This window comes from Orcinus orca, chromosome 11 (assembly GCF_937001465.1).
Source record: "Orcinus orca chromosome 11, mOrcOrc1.1, whole genome shotgun sequence".
NCBI lineage: Eukaryota > Metazoa > Chordata > Mammalia > Artiodactyla > Delphinidae > Orcinus > Orcinus orca.
In genome coordinates this window covers 21,541,722-21,559,627 of record NC_064569.1, presented here as the reverse complement: position 1 = coordinate 21,559,627, position 17,906 = coordinate 21,541,722, and the positions used below count along the sequence as shown (strand labels likewise).

The 17,906-nt window shown below is 41.7% G+C and overlaps 1 protein-coding gene across 3 annotated transcripts in view; it reads left to right on the top strand.

Moving 5' to 3' along the window:
• ITPR2 (inositol 1,4,5-trisphosphate receptor type 2) overlaps positions 1 to 17,906 on the top strand; it is a 523,758-nt gene that overhangs the window by 444,975 nt on the left and 60,877 nt on the right. For all 3 annotated transcript variants that reach the window (XR_004483814.2, XM_033430221.2, XM_004270904.3), the window contains 3 exons: positions 1,561 to 1,653; positions 11,980 to 12,110; positions 13,257 to 13,422. Coding sequence is in view for 2 of the 3 variants with exons in the window: in XM_033430221.2 (XP_033286112.1) it covers positions 1,561 to 1,653; positions 11,980 to 12,110; positions 13,257 to 13,422 (390 nt within the window). In the remaining variant the exon portion in view is untranslated. The remainder of the gene's footprint in view (positions 1 to 1,560; positions 1,654 to 11,979; positions 12,111 to 13,256; positions 13,423 to 17,906) is intronic.

The following is a 17,906-nucleotide window of genomic DNA, read 5'->3' as shown; positions in this document are numbered from 1 at the left end:
AAATGGCAGAAACTTCCCAGGTGCTTCCCCCCGCTCCGCCTCTCTTCTGCTTGTGCAAGTCATTCATTCCTACCACGGTTCTGATTCTGTGTCTTATGGGTTTGAAAACTTTGCTGGGCCCTGGGCTGGCTGTGGGATGCTTGGTTTAAAATCATTAGCCTAGAAGCTCTGCCTTGTCTGCGCCTTTGCTGGCCTCTGTACCTTTTGTCATAGGATTGTACCTGGAATTGCCCCCTTTACCCTCTACCTCATCTTCCTGTGTGTAAATCCTGTCTCCTCTAGATGGATCCTTCTCCAAAAACCTTTGTTTTTTCCTTTCTAGAATTCACCTCTCCCTCTCTGAACACACTACCTCACTTTACGTGTACCCCACTCCCTCCATTCAACTATAATTATGTCTGTACCTCTCTGTATTCCCTAATTGATTGTGGGTTCTCCAAGGCCCTGACTCCAAGTCCTCAGAGCTTAGCACGAAGTCAGTAAATATTAATTAAGGGAATGGCTCCTGGGGAACACTCAGGAACCCCACCTCTCTGACCACTTGATGCTCACTCCACCCCGTGATAGACCCGTCCTTTCTGCCATGCTGCCCCAGTCAGGGTGCGGGGAGGTAAAGTTTGCGGCTTCCCTTCCTCATGGACCCGAGCTCTCTCAGCTCCAGGGCTTGTGTTGGTGGCAACTCCAAGCCTGGTCTCTCTCCTCATCACACGTCCAAACTCCAGCCACCATTCCCCACTTCTGCCTTCGCCTCATCAAACAATCAGGCTAACCTCGGTGGGTGCTGCCCTGAAATGCACGTGAATATTTCCTCAGTATATGAAAATGAACTTAATCCTCTCCCTCCACCTTCTGGACTTTCCTTGGTGGCTCCATGTGAAAAACAGGTTTGGGAGGAACGAACCTCTTCATGTTGTATTTGTTACTAACAACAAAATTTGTTATATGCAACTTGTTTTACACAGGTATGAAGGTTACTATTTACTTTTCTATCGGGGCCAGGGAGATAGGGGGTAAAGATGGATCCTTGGGGACTAAGGAAGAAAAGATTCTGAACAGGGATCTGGCAGAAGATTCTTGCTTCCCTGAGATGTTTGATGGCCTGTTCCCAGGAACCCACAGTTTACCGTTAAGAGATGCCACCTCCTGCTTGCCCTACCTCAGCCATGGGCACCAGTGGCTGAGAGCTCAGGGTTACCGGCTACACTGGGGGAACATGTTTCTGGCATTTCCAAGCCAGAGCCCTGACTGCATTTGGCCATGGGAACATTGTTACACATGGTGGTTAGGGCCTGCAGTATTATTAGTCGTTTATCTCAGCCACTTTAGAAAGATAGAAAAGGCTTTCAGTGGGTTGGCCCATGAACCTATTCTCTATTTATAAAATTGATTCAGGAGGCAAGACTGTGTTCGGAATTCTACACTAACTTAACTCAATACTTTAGGAACACAGCTAATTTGGAGTAATAGCACCTTTTATTTATGTGCCTTTGTAATGTGTCTGCTCATTTCTTGTCACTTGCATATTTGTCTCTATACTGTGTCTCCATTGTGTGTTCTCAGGTAGCAATGCAGTTTCTGCTATGACTTTAACTTCAATCCTGGGAACATGTGAAAAGGACAACTGCTCACCCACAATACCGGCTTCAAATACAGGTCTGTAAAAAGGGCTCCAGGACAGCATGAACTCGATACTTCTGAAGTTATGTTTATTTGATTAAAGTTATTATAGGTTAGAGAGTTGCTCTAAAAATTTCATGGTGAGTTGAAATAGAAGAATGGAGGGTAAAAGAACCTAAAAGTTTCAAACTAGAGAAAGGATTCTCATATCCGTCATTTTGTATCCTCACCCTGTTCCTTGCGTTATTTGTAATCATGAGAATTTATCAAATTTACCCTGTGGTACATGCTGCTAAAAATTCTGTCACCATATTGCAAAACCATACCACACTAAGCAAGACCCTTTCCACTGTATAGCCTTTAACTAAGAATATATTGCCTTTAACAGAAGAATCCATCCTTTAACAAAGAATGGAAAAGCATGGGTTTAGAACTCAAAAAGCTTGGTTATAATCCCTGACCTGCCACTTTCTAGGTCTATGTCTTGCATATGTTATGCAAATTTCCTGGACCTTGTTCAGATGGCTTGTCCTGAAAGAGAGGGAGGAAGGAAGGAAGGGAGGGAGGGAGGGAGAGAGGGAGATCTATCTCGGTACATAGGTACGTAGGTAGATAGATAGATAGATAGGGCATATGATACTTTCCCTGCCTCCAAAGGAACAAATGGAACCATGCATATAAAAAGAATTTTTTTAACTCTAATCTGTTCTCGAAGGATGTGGCAGGAATTTGGAAACTATGGCATGTGTGAAATTTAATGAACTGTAGAAGGAATTAGTGATCTGTTTCCAGAAGCAGCAAAGATTTGGGGAGCATTTAGATATTTCAAGAATTCTGTATATAAAAAAGGAATAGATTTAGTCTCTGTTATGTCTACAGAGGGCAAAATCAGACTCAGAGAAAATGAGGGAAGGAAGAGTTAATCACAGCGTAAGGATGGATTTCTCCACTTCCATCTGGAAGCACACTGTTTGGTCATAATGATAGAGCCTTTTTCACCAAGTTGCCTTTTGCCTTAAGATGCTGGACTGTTGCTTGAAGTCCAACAAAAATGGACAGTCTCTTCTACTGACTAAATGCTCTATGACTTAAAGGGAGAATTAAACACATGCATATGGTCCATTTCCGCGTCCCAGCAGCTCAGGCACTGTGAACAGCTGCCACTCAGACTTCTTTCCCCCCTGACCTCCTGGGTACCCAGTTCAGGCCTATAAACCACAAACCAGCTCCTTTTCTACTTGTGTAGCTTTGCTGTGCTCTGAAGTTTCTAAAATCCCGTTACATGCATCCCCTGGCTTATATACCGCCAATTTTTTCAGCTTCCTAACATATTACAGCGATGACTCTTCATGTAACACTCCGAGGCAAGAAGCTGAGTGGTGTGACCATGTTTAGGATGGTGCAGTTTGCAGTCACACCACACGCTTGACCCACATTTGACTGACTCTTGGCTAAAATGCCGTTCTTCCCTGGTTCAGCTGTCAAGCCATAAATGCCTATTCTGTGCTCACATAATTGGGAGTTTGGGATTTCAAGTATAAAACCATGCACTTATGTCTATATCTTTCTGCCAGCCCATAATCCCAGGTTGTCCCAGTTTGTCCTGTGAATAGAGGAGGGACTTCTTGACAGATGATCTCTAGGTTTCAGGTCCCTTCCAGTGCTCACGTGCCATGAGGCTCATGGTATCTTTATGGGTCCTGATTCTATTAAGCAGAATATTCATTCTCTCTCACGTCATCCTCAAGTTTGATAAGCTCTAGAACACGGGTTGGCAAACCTGGGCCGTGGGGAAATACGAATTGTCACCTGTTCCTGTACACCCCTCGGGCTAAGAATGGTTGCGGCTTTTTTTTAAGTTTTCTTTTTTTCTTTAATGAAAAAGATGCAATGGAGACTGTATGTGACCCACAACGCCTAAAATATTTACCATCCGGCTCTTAACAGAAAAAAAAATGTTGCCAACCTCAAAAGATTTTCATTAAAGGTGCTAGAAGTGCTGCACGGGGACAGTGCTAAGGACAGAGTCCTTTGGTGTGTGGCCACCAGAAATGTGCTCTCAGATTAACATAGTCATGTTTTGTGCATTATTCACCCACAAAGAAATCTGCCTTAAATAAACGACCACTTATCCCATGTTCCTCCTTCTTTTAAAAAATATCTCATGAGGCTCCTTCTCAAAGCCTCCTTGCCAAAGCCCAGATACATCATGTTTGCCAATATTCCCAATGTGAAGTGCGTCTGAACCCATACTGGCTTCTCTTGACTCTGACTCCTTCCCACACTAATCCCTTCAATGACGTATCTTATCTGGGGGAGCAGATCAATCTCATTTGTCAGCGGTTTGCAGAATTTGTCATAATCTCAACTTCAGATCTGCAGACGTTTTACTCTTCCCATTTTCCACAATTCAAAAAATCACAGAGAGCTATTTCAAAAACTCAGACATAGTTTAAGTAGCTGGCTAGATTTAAATAGCTCTTAGGATCTGTTGGCCACCTTGAGCATCAATTTATTGTTATAAGTACTTATCTCTTTTTTAATTCAACATTCTTTCTCTGTGACAGAGTATGAAAAAGAGTATGTTAAAAAATTTACTTTCTTGTTAGCATGAGCATTTTAACAACATGGTCCCAAGTAGAGTAACCCTATTTCTGCCTTGCTCTTCTAAAAATTATTTACTTTTTTAAAAAAACAAATACACTGGGTTTCCCTGGTGGTGCAGTGGTTGAGAGTCCGCCTGCCAATGCAGGGGACACGGGTTCGTGCCCCGGTCCGGGAAGATCCCACATGCTGCGGAGCGGCTGGGCTCGTGAGCCATGGCCGCTGAGCCTGCGCATCCGGAGCCTGTGCTCCGCAACGGGAGAGGCCACAACAGTGAGAGGCCTGCGTACCGCAAAAAAAAAACCAAAACAAACAAACAAACAAAAAAACACTGTAACAGTGGTTTGATTTTAAGAGCAAAATATTGGTTTGCCAGTGAACCAAAAACAAAGCTAGTGTTCCTCCTGCTGGAGTCTATAAAGGCGGCTGACCCAGGGGCCCAGCACAGCAGCTGAGCCAGCAGTGCTCATCCAGCCCTAAGGTACAGTGAGGGAGCCGCTGAAGCCCCCCCTCCGAGAATGAGATCCTCTCTGTCATACACGTATGGACACATCCCAGGATGTTGCCGCCCAACCCTGTGCAAGTCTGCAAAGCTTAGGCTTTATACAGTTTCCCAGGCATTGTTGTAGATGCTCAACCAGGTATCCTAGTGTCATTGTTTCATACAGTCTTACTCATGGTGACATTTTGATCTTAACATTCAACAGAATGAAGTGAGTGTTTTTGTAAAATAGGAATTTAGTTAAGTCAGATCAGTACAGGTCCTCAATGATGATGACGATGATGATATTAATAATTATAAAAACTCTGTGTATTCCTTCATTCATACAGCAATATTTGTTGAGCCTCTACTGTGGGCCAGCCACCATATTCAAGACAGTGTTGAATAAAGAAATAATCCTGGACATTATGAAACTATAAAATAGTGAGGGAAGCATAAAAAGTTACAAAATATGTTACTGCAAATGGTGCTATGATAGGTAATCACAAGAGAGCCTAGCTGTAGATAAACAGAGAGGCCCTTCTGGGGAGGGATTATTTAAACTGAGACTTGGAGGGTGAAAGGCCAAGAGAAAGAAGGAGCCGTTCTGAGCCCAGGGAACAGCATAAGTGAAGGCCCTGAAGCATGTCCAAGGATAGATAGATTCTGCTAACTCTCCTCATATTATAGGTAAAAACACTGAAGGACAGAGACATTACGTTCACAGCTAGTACATCTAGATCTCTGATTCCAAGGCCTGTGCTCCAACCTTCTAAATTTTATTGCCTCCTAATTAAAGGATTAATCTCTATAAATTATTTCTTCCCTAACCAAAATCTAGAGATGGTTAAAATTCTGCCTAATGTTGCCTTCCTCATAGAATGCTTGGATAGATGTTCGTTATGCGTATTGTCTTCTAAAGGCAATTTCTTAAAAAAAAGTAAATCTTCTCTATTATGTATTTATCAACTGGAGTTGACTCTCTCCTCTCTTCCCCAGACATTTGACAATGTCTAGAGACATTTTTGGTTGTCATAATTCTGGGAGGAGTTTTACTAGCATCTAGCAAACGAGTAGGGGCCAGAGATGCTGCTAAACATCTCACAATGCAGAGGACAACTCCCCCCCAACCAAGAATTATTCAGCCCCAAAGGTCTACAGTGTTGAGGCTGAGAAAGTCTGTTCTGTCACAGAGTCTGTTTGGATATTGGTTTATACCTCCGGATGCAAACGCATTAAAGACTTCCCATAATACTGCTATCACCCGTCATTTTCACCTAATACATTACACAAAGAACAGAACTTCCCTTTTCCCTGTGGACAAAAGGAGACAATTCTTCCAGGTGTATTGCCCCAGGGGCAAAGTCTGCATTTTTTTTTTTTTTAGGCTGACCTGAACTGGGAGCTGTGGGTATGATTTTGCAGGGAAAGCTCCCAGAGTAAGGAGGAAAGAATCCTGGAGGGATTTCAGCACTGGAGGTGTGACAGGGACGCTGGTGGGATCCAGAGATGGTGGCAGTAGCTTTTCACGATTGGGGATCATTTGTAAATCAGTATTAAAAGCTACAGGAAAGCCTGTATTAATCTGCTCTTTCTTCTGTGACCTTCTTACATTTGACATGGTAAGTGATAAAATCCATTTGATTGAAAACTCTGCGGATCTGACCTTGTAACCCCGCCACCTTTAAATCTTGGCCACGTGTGTCTAACTGCAAAAGTAGAACGAAAGCCAGAACCTGGTGTTTGTGGGGCAGCGTGTGTCGCTTAGATGTAAAAATAACTTTGCTGTGTCTAAGACCAGGATGAAATTTTTTTTTAATTTACTTATTTTATTTACATTTTATTTTTTGGCTGCGTTGGGTCTTCGTTGCTGTGTGCGGGTGAGCGGGGGCTACTCTTTATTGTGGTGCATGGGCTTCTCATTGTGGTGGCTTCTCTTGTTGCCGAGCACGGGCTCTAGGCTCACGGGCTTCAGTAGTTGTGGCACACAGACTCAGTAGTTGTGGCTCTTGGACTCTAGAGCACAGGCTCCATAGTTGTGGCACACAGGCTTAGTTGCTCCATGGCATGTGGGATCTTCCCGGACCCGGGCTCGAACCCGTGTCCCCTGCATTGGCAGGCGGATTCTTAACCACTGCGCCACCAGGGAAGCCCCAGGATGAAAGTTGAATTTGCAAGCCCTAGCGTGCATTTGTGAAGGCCTTGGTTTGTTACCTAGTGGACAGCAGGTCCGCATTACAGAAGGCCCAGACACGCGCAGTAGCATGATAACAAGCCTCGGGGAGAGGAAGGCTGAGCAGCCAGCTGCTGCGGAGGCTCCATAGGTGCGGGTAGTCATCCTCCCAGAGGCAGCGAATTCTCATGGCAACTGGCAACTGACTGCAGTTGAATCAAAAAACAGAAATCTTTTATTTCGTTTGCTGCAGACTTCCCTGACTTCCTAGACAAAAATGTTCTCCTAAAAAAAAACCCAAAACTGATTTGCTAGAAAAGTAAGGATTTTTTGAGGCAAAAAAATTATTTGCAATTATTTTCTAAGTAAAAATCATTTGAATGTACAGGAAAAAAGAGGTTTACAGATGTCCAACATTTATGAGTTATTCAAATTGAATATATTTTGGTATTTTACTTTAGTAAAAAAGATTGATGTATAGCAGAACCGGTCAGTCTTTATGTCACACTACCTTTGACTTCCTACTGGGTGCCCCGTGTTTTTAATTTTTTTTTCCTAAAGTTTTTTAAAATCAGCAATTCCATATTGAGGTGATTGTGATTAAAGGTTAAGGCCAAGAAACAAGAGGTTCTCAGTTGTACTCAGAATTTCAAATATGTCTCAATGACAATCTATTGCTTCTAAGAAACCATTAAAAAAGGAATTATTTAATTGTCAAAGCAGAAAAAAATGGCATTAATAAATACTTTTATTTATGCATGTCCAGAAAAATTTATAGACTAACACCTCAGATCGGGGGAAGTATTTCAGAGTCAATAGAATATATTTTTATTCCTTTCCTCATATGAGACACCCCTATTATGAACTAAGAAAAAATCCTTTCTAATACTCCTAAACTGAAAATGAGGATAATTTAACCTCATATTGTTTAAGTATAGAATTTGTTGGTTATATTAAAACTATAACTTTGCATGAGATTTGACAGCCATCTATCAATAATAATGCTAATTATGATACTTGGAATTTATTACACCCCTAAACATATGCCAAGCAATGTTCTAAGTTCTTTACATGAATATACTTAGTTCTTTTAAAATGTCTTCACATTAAAGTCTATTTCCACTAATTCTTCCTTTATGCATGTAAACAAGGACGTGTCCTCTCACTTCTTTTATAACCACCTCTGTTTTCATCCTTACCCCTTTGCCACCATTAGCTAGATCATTATTCTTGCACCTGAAATCTTTTCCTTGCTACCATCTGTTCTCTTTCTTCTTATATACACTCTTGGGTCCTAACTGAAACTTCTTCTGCATTCTCTTATCCCCTCAAACTAATATCCTCTTAATCTCCTTCCTTTCAGTACTAAATTTTTCTATAAAACAATTGACCTACACTCTCTCCTTCAATTTCTGAATCAACCATCTCTTAAACTACTTGCCATCTTCCTATGACATCTTCCTATGCTTTTCCTGATGACCTAATTGTTAAATCCAGTGACCTTTTCTTGTTTCTCATTGCCTTTGACCCTTCTGTAATTCTGATGTTTTTTGATACTCTCTTCATCTTTAAATTATTGTCTTCCTTAATTCTGGATCACAGTACTCTCCCAGCTCTTGTCCTCTCTAGCCTTTTAAAAGTCTTCTTGTCCGATAAACGTAAAAATCATCTGAGATTCTTTCCTTGTCTTCATCAAAGCCCCGGCATCCAGTTTTTCCATCCAGATGGTCTGTTTCTGTGGTTTAGTGAGACCATCCTTTCCCAGGTCACCGCTGGCTGGAAGCTTCAGTCTGATACTTCACGTTGCCGTCTCCTTCATACCGAGTCCCGTCAGCTCCCGATCTTTCATCCTTTCCATTCTCACAGCCATTACTCTGGTTGAGGCTCATAGCACATCATGCCTGAATTATTGCAACTGCCTCCTAAGTGGTCTTTCTACCTCCAATTATTCTGTCCTCCTCAATTTACCTACTATATCACCACTAGGCTACTTGTCAGAAATCACTGCTTTGAATATGTCCTTCCCTACCCACAACTCAAGGTGTCCACGATGCTCCATTACCTGCCAACTAAAATCCAAACTCCCTAGAGCTTTTCAGAGAACTGCCAGTTTATCTCCAGCCATATCTTACACTCCTCTACATACTGGTATTATTGGCTCTTCATCATATAAGCAATTTTTTTAACTCCGGGGCTCTCTGCCCGTGCCATGTGAAATGCCTATCTACTGCTGTCTTAGTCCATTGAGGGACTCCCCCCTCATTATCCTTAGTATTAAAAGTTCTCTCTCTATTCTGATCTCTTTGCACCGCCCTTGTGGCTTTTATCGTGTGTTAATTTGTCTTGTTATTTGAGTTCATGTTTTATCTCATACTGCTTTGCCAACTAGATGCTAAATCACCTTTCTTCTGTTTAAAATTCTCCAGTGACTCCCCATAGCTTTCAGGATAAAGTTTAAACCCTTTAGCTTGGTGTATGACTCTCTCCATAATCTGGCCCTACCTACTTCTCTTCTTACAGCTCCCGCACTCATCTGCAGATCCCAGAGGCCCTGGCATCCCAATCCACCTGCCATTCCCCAGACACTCCAGATGTTTTTTCATGCCTGTTTGCCTTCGCTCATCCCATTTTATCTGCCTGGAATGTCTTCACTGATCCTACTGGCCAACCATGCCCTCTTTCAATATTCAGCCCAGGTGCCCCCTCCTTTAGGATGCTACCCCCGACACCCCAGCCCATGAGATGCTTATCCATCCTGCCTCCTTAGTACCCATGGTACTGCACTGCCTCTGTTCATCTGCTACCCACATTTCCTAGGGGACCATAAGTTTCCTGGGGGCTGCAGCACTTTCATCTTCCCACTTGTATTTCTAGCACCTAATGCAAGGGCTCTTGATATATTGAAATGAAGCAGGTTTGGCATGGGGAGAGCTGGTCATGTAGATAGGTCTCCACAAGGTGGCATTTATTTAGGTGAGTTCATCGTGACTCAGGGCCTGGCTCTCAGCCTGAAGGCCTGGGAACTTGGCTTAACATATGATGAGTAGGTCCATCTCACAAAGGTAAAACCTTATTAACCAAGCTCCTAGAGGCTACTGTGTAAAACTGGCATGCCCAAGCACTCGTTATGGAGTGAGTGGGCTGGACTATGGCTGACATTGACCCTGACCTGGGCACTCTCCCGCTGTTTACATGTCACACAGAAAGCCAATTCTCTTTATGTATTTGCAGCCAATCTATTTTATTTCACAATGGCTAATCATGTGAATCGTGTGTGGATATTACTAGCTCACCTCTTATTAAAGAGCAAACAACCTCACTTCTGAATTATTGGGGAGAGATGGGAGCACTTTCCTGTAGCTTCCATAAACTGATTAATCTGGTACTTAATCAGCCTTTAGTAAACATTGGTGTCATATGACCAGGTAGTTGCTGATGAAATAAACGAATGCAGATCCTGCCACTAGATAGAAGATTGATTGAACGTCTGACCGTGGCAAAGTAGTATATAGACATACTGCACGTGCCTGCATTACTGGAAAACCGTATTTCTCTTCAAAAATTCCTTTAACTCTCGTACACATTTCTGACTATTTTCTTCTCATTCTTCCTAGCCAGCACCACCACCAGGTGTCGGGGACCTAACCAAGCACTGTGCAGACTGCGCTTTCTCACTGCCTTCTCTGCCCTTCTTGCCTCTTCTGCTGTTCTGACAGCTGGTACCACAAGCTTTACTTCTTCCTCATTTCTCCTGTCTCCAAAAGCAGTTTTATTTCTTCTACTTTCTAAGTCAGAATGTGCCTTGGTGCTCACCTCTACGGGAAGTGGTCCAGCACAGACCCTGCTGGTATCTTTGATGCTGCATTTGATGCTTACCCTTCTCTGACTTCCGCCCTCCTCTTGAGGAGTATGTTTTAGAAAGAAGCAGCTCTGAATAGAGGGAAAATGCCGGATCCCTCGTCCATGTGATGTTGAAGTCAGCTTACAAGAAGAAAATCAACCTTTTCATAACAAAGTACCAGACAGGCTATTTGTAGTGGGTCAGGTACACAAAATTATCAATAGAAGCGTTCTCTTTCTTTTTCCTTTGGTGGTGGTTGTTTTTACATTCACGCCGTGACATGCAGACTGGCTACACCATTCCAAAATTCAGTGCCACTATGGTTCTTTAATCTTGTAACAAGAAAAGTACATTTCTGCTTACTTAATTTAGGAAATCCTGATTCTAGTATCCAATTTGGTGTGAATTTTTTATTATTTTAAGTGACTGAGAGATTACTACCATGTTTGGTAACTTTATCTTTAAACAAAATAAGACTAGGAATTTTTCTGTCACATTATACTTTTTTATCTCTCTCCGTTTGTCCCTAAATATTTTCACATAAACACATTCACATAAAATAAATTATTTACATGAAATAAATTGTTTACCTAAATGCATCGTGCTTCTTACCTGTAGCTCCATGCTGGTCATTCAGAAAGCTTAGACACTAAAGAAGTGAAATAGCATTTGCCCCAATTTGTGAGCCCTTAACTTACTATGGTATGCCAATCTCTGTACAAAGTGTTTTACATACCTTAAATATAATCCTTAAATAACCCTCTGAAGGGTTTAATCCTTAAACAGACCCCCCCCACCATTTTACAGATGAGGACGTTGAGATTAAGTAACTTGCCCAAGTCCCAGTTCTGGAACAGAGTAGAATTTAAAGCTGGGTTCACCTAGCTTCCTTGTACAAGCTCTTTCCCCCCACCCAATACTTTTGCTTCCTGGGTGAGTTAACTGTGTTTTCAGAAGGTCTCACTGAAATCTCCCCATATCACGACAATTCGCAATGAATATTAGCTTTCTTATATTCTGTCCTTTCCATTCTGTCATTTTCCACCGATGGAAGAAAAAATGATTGGGGGATATTATATGCGTGCTTTGTGAGTCTGTGTCAGTCACGGGCTTCACGGGCTGCCGCATGGAAAATAACGTGTTATATCCCTTCAGAAAACTGTGTCCTGACACAGTTATAAAGAAATAGATCTTTGACAGTACATAAGAGTGTGTTTTAAAAGCAAGAGGTTGCTGTACTGTTTGACTTGTTTGTTTTTGTAGCTGCTGAGGAATATGAAGATGGAATTGAAAGAACGTGTGACACCCTCCTTATGTGCATTGTGACTGTCCTGAACCAGGGCCTCAGGAACGGCGGCGGCGTGGGAGATGTGCTGAGAAGACCCTCAAAAGAAGTAAAAGCTGGAGAAAAATGGTTTTTCAAGAAACACATGATCTTGTTTTAACCTTTCTTAACAGCATTTACAATATGGTTTTTGTTTTCAGGGTACTGTATGTTATGTTGTTTGCTTTAACAGTATCATGGTGGCCATTGAAACCAATTCGCTGTATACTGGGATTACATAGAAACAGCTAATGTCCTAGAAATCTATGTATGTTAGTAGGGTCATGAACTCTGTACACCTTTGAACTGTGGACAGAGTTATATTCAACTATATATATTTCGACTATAGTCTTTATGGAGGAGTTGATTGTTACGTAAATAACAGAAACCAGGCTGCCTTTTGTCTGTCAGGTTTCTCAGGCATGAATATTTACTCTTTGCCTCTGAATAGGAACAGCCTCTATTATTTATCGACGAGGAATATCAAATCTGAACAAATTCTAACAGGATTTTGTATATTCAAATGGCAAGGCTGAAAAATTTCTCATTGGCTACAACGTCTCAAGGGCCACGCTGGGAGCTTGAATAATCTCAGTCCTCCAACAGGCCAGCCGTATCACGTTGTCTGTTCATCTCATGTTTCCTCATCTATGAAACATCTAGGCTATCTGATCTCTAATGTGTATTTTAATACCATTTGTCAAGTAGAAATAAGCCTGAGTTGAATGTACTTAACTCTGTAAGGCCAAGAACAAAATCAACTCCAGAAATGGACGGATCATTATATCCTCCTCAAATCTCTGATCTCTGACCTTTGGGACTGGTATTTGTCTACCTTTCGTGCAGCTTCTGGGATAGGGGCCCACTGCACCAAAACGCATGTAGCACAATGACACGTAAAGTGGTTTTTAATACACAGTAAGTCCCTCCCTTGGAGAGGAAAAGTGCAAGTCCTAGGGAATGGAAGGGGTCTGGGAACAGACTGGAAAATTTTCCTCACACTTAAAGAAAACAAAGATAGAAAGTGGGTCTTATTTTTCCAACTTGGAATACTATTCATATTTAGCAAACAATGGTTGAATATATACTTTCTGCTAGACAATATGCTAAATCAACATGCCTCGAAAATGTGTATATATATATATATATATATATATATATATATATATACACACAATGGGCTTCTTTTTTAATGTTTTAAAATTTTTTATTTCAGGAGCCCTTGTTTGCTGCCCGAGTGGTGTATGACCTTCTTTTTTATTTCATTGTCATCATTATCGTTCTTAACTTGATTTTTGGGGTTATCATTGATACTTTTGCGGATCTCAGAAGTGAAAAACAGAAAAAAGAAGAAATTCTAAAGACAACCTGCTTCATCTGTGGTAAGTGTTCTCAAGATGCTAAAATAATAGAGAAAGAAACTGCCCAGTAGAAAGGAGGGACTAGAATGATTTTTGTTTGCCATGCTTTGGGAAAAATTATTTCAAAATGAAAGCTGGACAAAATTCAGATTATGTAACTGAGCATTGGACTGGGATACTCTGCTTCCAGAAGAAGCAGAAGAATTACATCCCAAAGCTAACTTGCCATTATTTCTGCAATTTGTATGATTCTCTCACTATAGTATGTGTTACAAAATACCAAAAGGTTCCACCAACTGGCAAACAAATTTTTAATCACAATAACATATTGATTAAACAATAGAATGATTTTTATTGTATTTTGTTAGGTTATGAATCCACAGATGATTTTTCCCAGCAGCTTGAACTTCTACTCACTGGCAGTACTTTGTTTTTGATTCTGAATTGTGGTTTCTCTCAATTTCTGCCACTCTCTCCCTCCCTCCCTCCCTCTCTCTCACACCCTGTCCTCCTGTTCTTCTATCGTTAGCTCTCTCAGGCCCACCCAACCCTCTCGTTGTCCTCATTATTTCCTTTGGCTCTATCCTCTGCTTCATAGACCTTAGCCCTTTCTGGCTTTAGTCGTCTCTGTAGCTGGCTTAGTCACCCTAGGATCCTTCCCCCTCCTTGAATAATCACCAACTCCTGGTGATACTCACCATCTATTTTTCCACGTCAAGCTGAAGAATCTTTTTGATAAAAGTCACGAAACAAACATAAGGGCCTCACTACGATGTTTATACTATATAACTTAAACTGGACCCGCAATAAATCCCCTTCCTTCCTTGGTTCACCTTTTATCAACTGTCTCATTTCCCTGAATGGTTCTTCCAAGCCTTTCCAGCATCCCTCCAACAGGTGGGAGTATGCCAGATATTAACCTGTGATCATGAGCTCTATTCCAAGGAAACAAACACAAATTAGACATGCCCTTCGGGGTGTCCACAATCTGTTGTGGAATACAGACACAGTAAATATCAGTGCTATCTAATGCATTAAGGGAAATGATGGAGAAGTTTACAGGTTGTTAACGTCTCGTTGGGTTGTGGTAGGGGGCAGCCGAGGAAGAGTCAAGAAAGATTTCTTAGAAGAAATGGTGATGGAGCTGATGGTAAAAGATGGAAGGGAGGGACTTTCCTGGTAGTCCAGTGGTTAAGACTCCACGCTGCCAATGCAGGGGGCACGGGTTCGATCCCCGATCAGGGAACTAATATCCTGCATGCCACATGGCGCGGCCAAAAAAAAAAAAAAAAAGATGGAAGGGAGAGAGCCATATCCAAGTGGGCAGAAGCAGAGTGGCCAGCAGAAGGAAAGGCGTGGACGGGTGAACAGCATGAGTAGAGTCTTCATTTCCTGTAAACAGCTCAGTGTTTCTGGAGTGTAAGTTTCAGAGCAGGGCAATGCCAGCAAAAGAGATTGGCCAGATCATATGTGGCCTTTTATATTAGAAAGCTTGGACCTCATCCTACGGACTTATAGAAGACGGCGAACAATTAAAGAATTTTAAGTAGAGGATGCAGGGTCTAATTTTTATTTTCGAGCACTGTGGCAGCTACGGGAAGTTGTTCATCAGGGGACAATATTGGAGGCAGAGTAACTAGGTAGAAGGTTATTGCCATAGTAACTAGGTAGAAGGTTATTGCCATAGTCCATGAGAGGTAACAAAACCTTGATCCGGGAGAGGTAGTGGTGGCAGTATTCAGGATTAGAGGACAAAGTTAAGAAATACTGGGGAGACAGAATTTTTAAATATCAATGGTTTGGTTTGGAATGGGTATGAGAGAGCGTGGGTGCCTGGGTGGATGGCAGTACCAACAGTTGAGTTTGGGAATAGAAAAAGAAAAACAATTTTACATAGGCATATACTGAATTTGGCTTTGGAAGTACTGAAATTGAGGTATGTACTGAACAACCCAATGGGATACACTCAGCACAGAGGTCAACATATCTGTCTGAGCCTCAGAGAAGAAGACAGTATCGGGGAATCCTCAGCCCGTATGACATAGAAAAAGCTGGAGTGTGGAGGAAGGCTTCCAAGTGAGAGGAGGAGGTGATGGGAGCTCACATGGAAAACGTCAGCATTGAAAAGTTGAAAGAGAAAGGGGATCACACACTCACAAAACCTTTCCAGTCCGAATGGTGTGAGGACAACCGGACATGTGTGGCACGTGGAAGTGAGGGGAGAAAATACCCTTGGGAACAAAAGAATTGATTATCAACTGTGTCAAAGCAGTAACATGAACTGAAGCAGAGCCTTTGAATTTCTCATTTAGGAGGTTTTGGAAGTTTTAGAGAGGAGTTTCCAGGAAAGTAAGGGCAGATACCAGATTGCACAGTGCTGGGGAGGGACTTGCTGGAAGGAAATGACACAAAAAGAAGAGTCTTCTCTTCATATGTCTAGATTAGATGGAGGAACACAAGATTGACGTGGCGCCAGAAAGATGTTGTGCAATAATTGGGAGATTTGGGGAAGAGAGTTATTATATAGAAGGGTGAGTCCCACAGAGGAAGAAAGGTAGTACCCTTGAAGATCTTCCTGTGTCTCATGGTCTTGCCTTTACACTGCTTCCTCGAAGCCTTTTTCTTCACAATCGTAATAACTGTTATGCCAGCACACTACCTCCGAAACATGAGTTCTTTGGAAAACTCTATCGGTAGACTGAGCTTCATTCTAAGACATGATCCTGTCCCCCCATTATAACAACAAAAAAACGTAAACAGCAAAATAAGCGTGTCACTTCACCCCTATTTCTGCTCCTCTGAGCTTTCCCTTCAATGTCAGAATTCTCTCTGGCTTTTCACGGTTATCAAAAAGCCTGTAAATTCCTTAAAATATCACAATAACCTTCATCACCAAGTTGAAATGTTTGTCTCAAATCTCATCATGAACTTCCTGCTGACCTTTTCTTCTAGCTCAGATTGCATGTTCTCTGGGTCTATCACAAGGCCCTAGTCCTTCTCCCAACCCCTGATCAGAGGTTCTGATTTTATCATAGACTCCTTGTCTCTTCCCTCTGCCCTTATGTAGATTATTGCCAAATATGCAGCCAGGGCTCCAACCTCTCTCCAGGCTTTTGTTCTTTATTTTCCATGGTTGATTGACATTTAAAAAGATATGGCTTCCTGGAAGCCAATTTTACCATATCTGCAAACCAGTGCATCATGCCTTTCCATCTCCTTCCTCTAACCTGGCAACTTCTCTTGTCTTCTGTATTTCAATTAATGATACCCCACTGGGCTGGGAACTTCTCCATCATTTTAAGCATCTCCTTTTTCCTCTTCCAGGTGCACTAGTTACCACGTGGTAATGAATCTGCTTTCACAGTCTCACTTCCTTCCACATATTCCCACAGCCACACCTTGGCTTCTGAGGCTCACGCTGGCTCATACCCCCCAAATGGACTGTTCAGTGCTGCCAGACAGAATTTTCCACTTTGAACTCATTTCCTTACTCAAAAGCCTATCAATAACATTGTACAGTCTATAAATCTAAAATTCTGATTTTCCTGGCATGTAAGCTGCCCCACAATTGGGCCCCTTCTTTTTTGCCTGCCTTTTCATCCACTGTTCTCCCATTTATAGCTCAGGTTCTGGTTCAGCTGCATTACTCATCTTTAACTCTCTCTCATGTGTTCTCAGTTATGGTGTTTCTGTTTGGAATACCCAAACTCCTAAGCTGTTGAACTACTGCCCTGTCTCTGAGACCCAGATCTAAAGCCGTTCGTTGTTCCATGAATTCAGCTTTCTCTGGTCCCACTAACCAGAAGCAAACACATCTGCTCCTAAATTTGTCGATCACAATTAGCTATATAGTACTGTACATATTTTTCATTGTCTCATCTCCTCTGTTGTATACTATGCCTTACCATCTTATAGAAAGTATATGAACTTTACCATCAAGTAGACATGGGTCTACACTGGTTCCACATCCTGGCTATGTGGTCTTGGTCAAGTTTCCTTTCACCTTGAAAGTGAGGAATATAATGCCATGTTTTGGGGTTGTGGTGGGTATAAATGAAATCCTGTATCTAAAAATTCTTAGCTCCATGCTTAACTGAGAGTAAGCTCTCAATACATGATAACTTCTCGTCTTTAGGAGATCCACATCTACATCTTATCCATTTTTATGCTTCCATAGTGTATATTAGGGATCATTCATAAATATTTGCTTAATGAATGACTATCCAATTAGTCACCTCCAAATTAACATTGTCTCTATACTTATGTGGCTTATAACCTATAAAAGGAAGATAAAGCAAGTAAGTCCTAAATTGCTATATACTGCAGACAAAAAACTTAGATGCACTAATTCCAAGTTATCCCAAGTTTTGTCACATGTATGGTATTGTTTCTGTGGCACACACATGTCCACAGGGATATAGGGTGATATATCAGAAGGTATTAGATCAACATGGCCTATTTTTCAGAAGCTTCACATTTATTAACAAATTTGAGAGACCATTGAG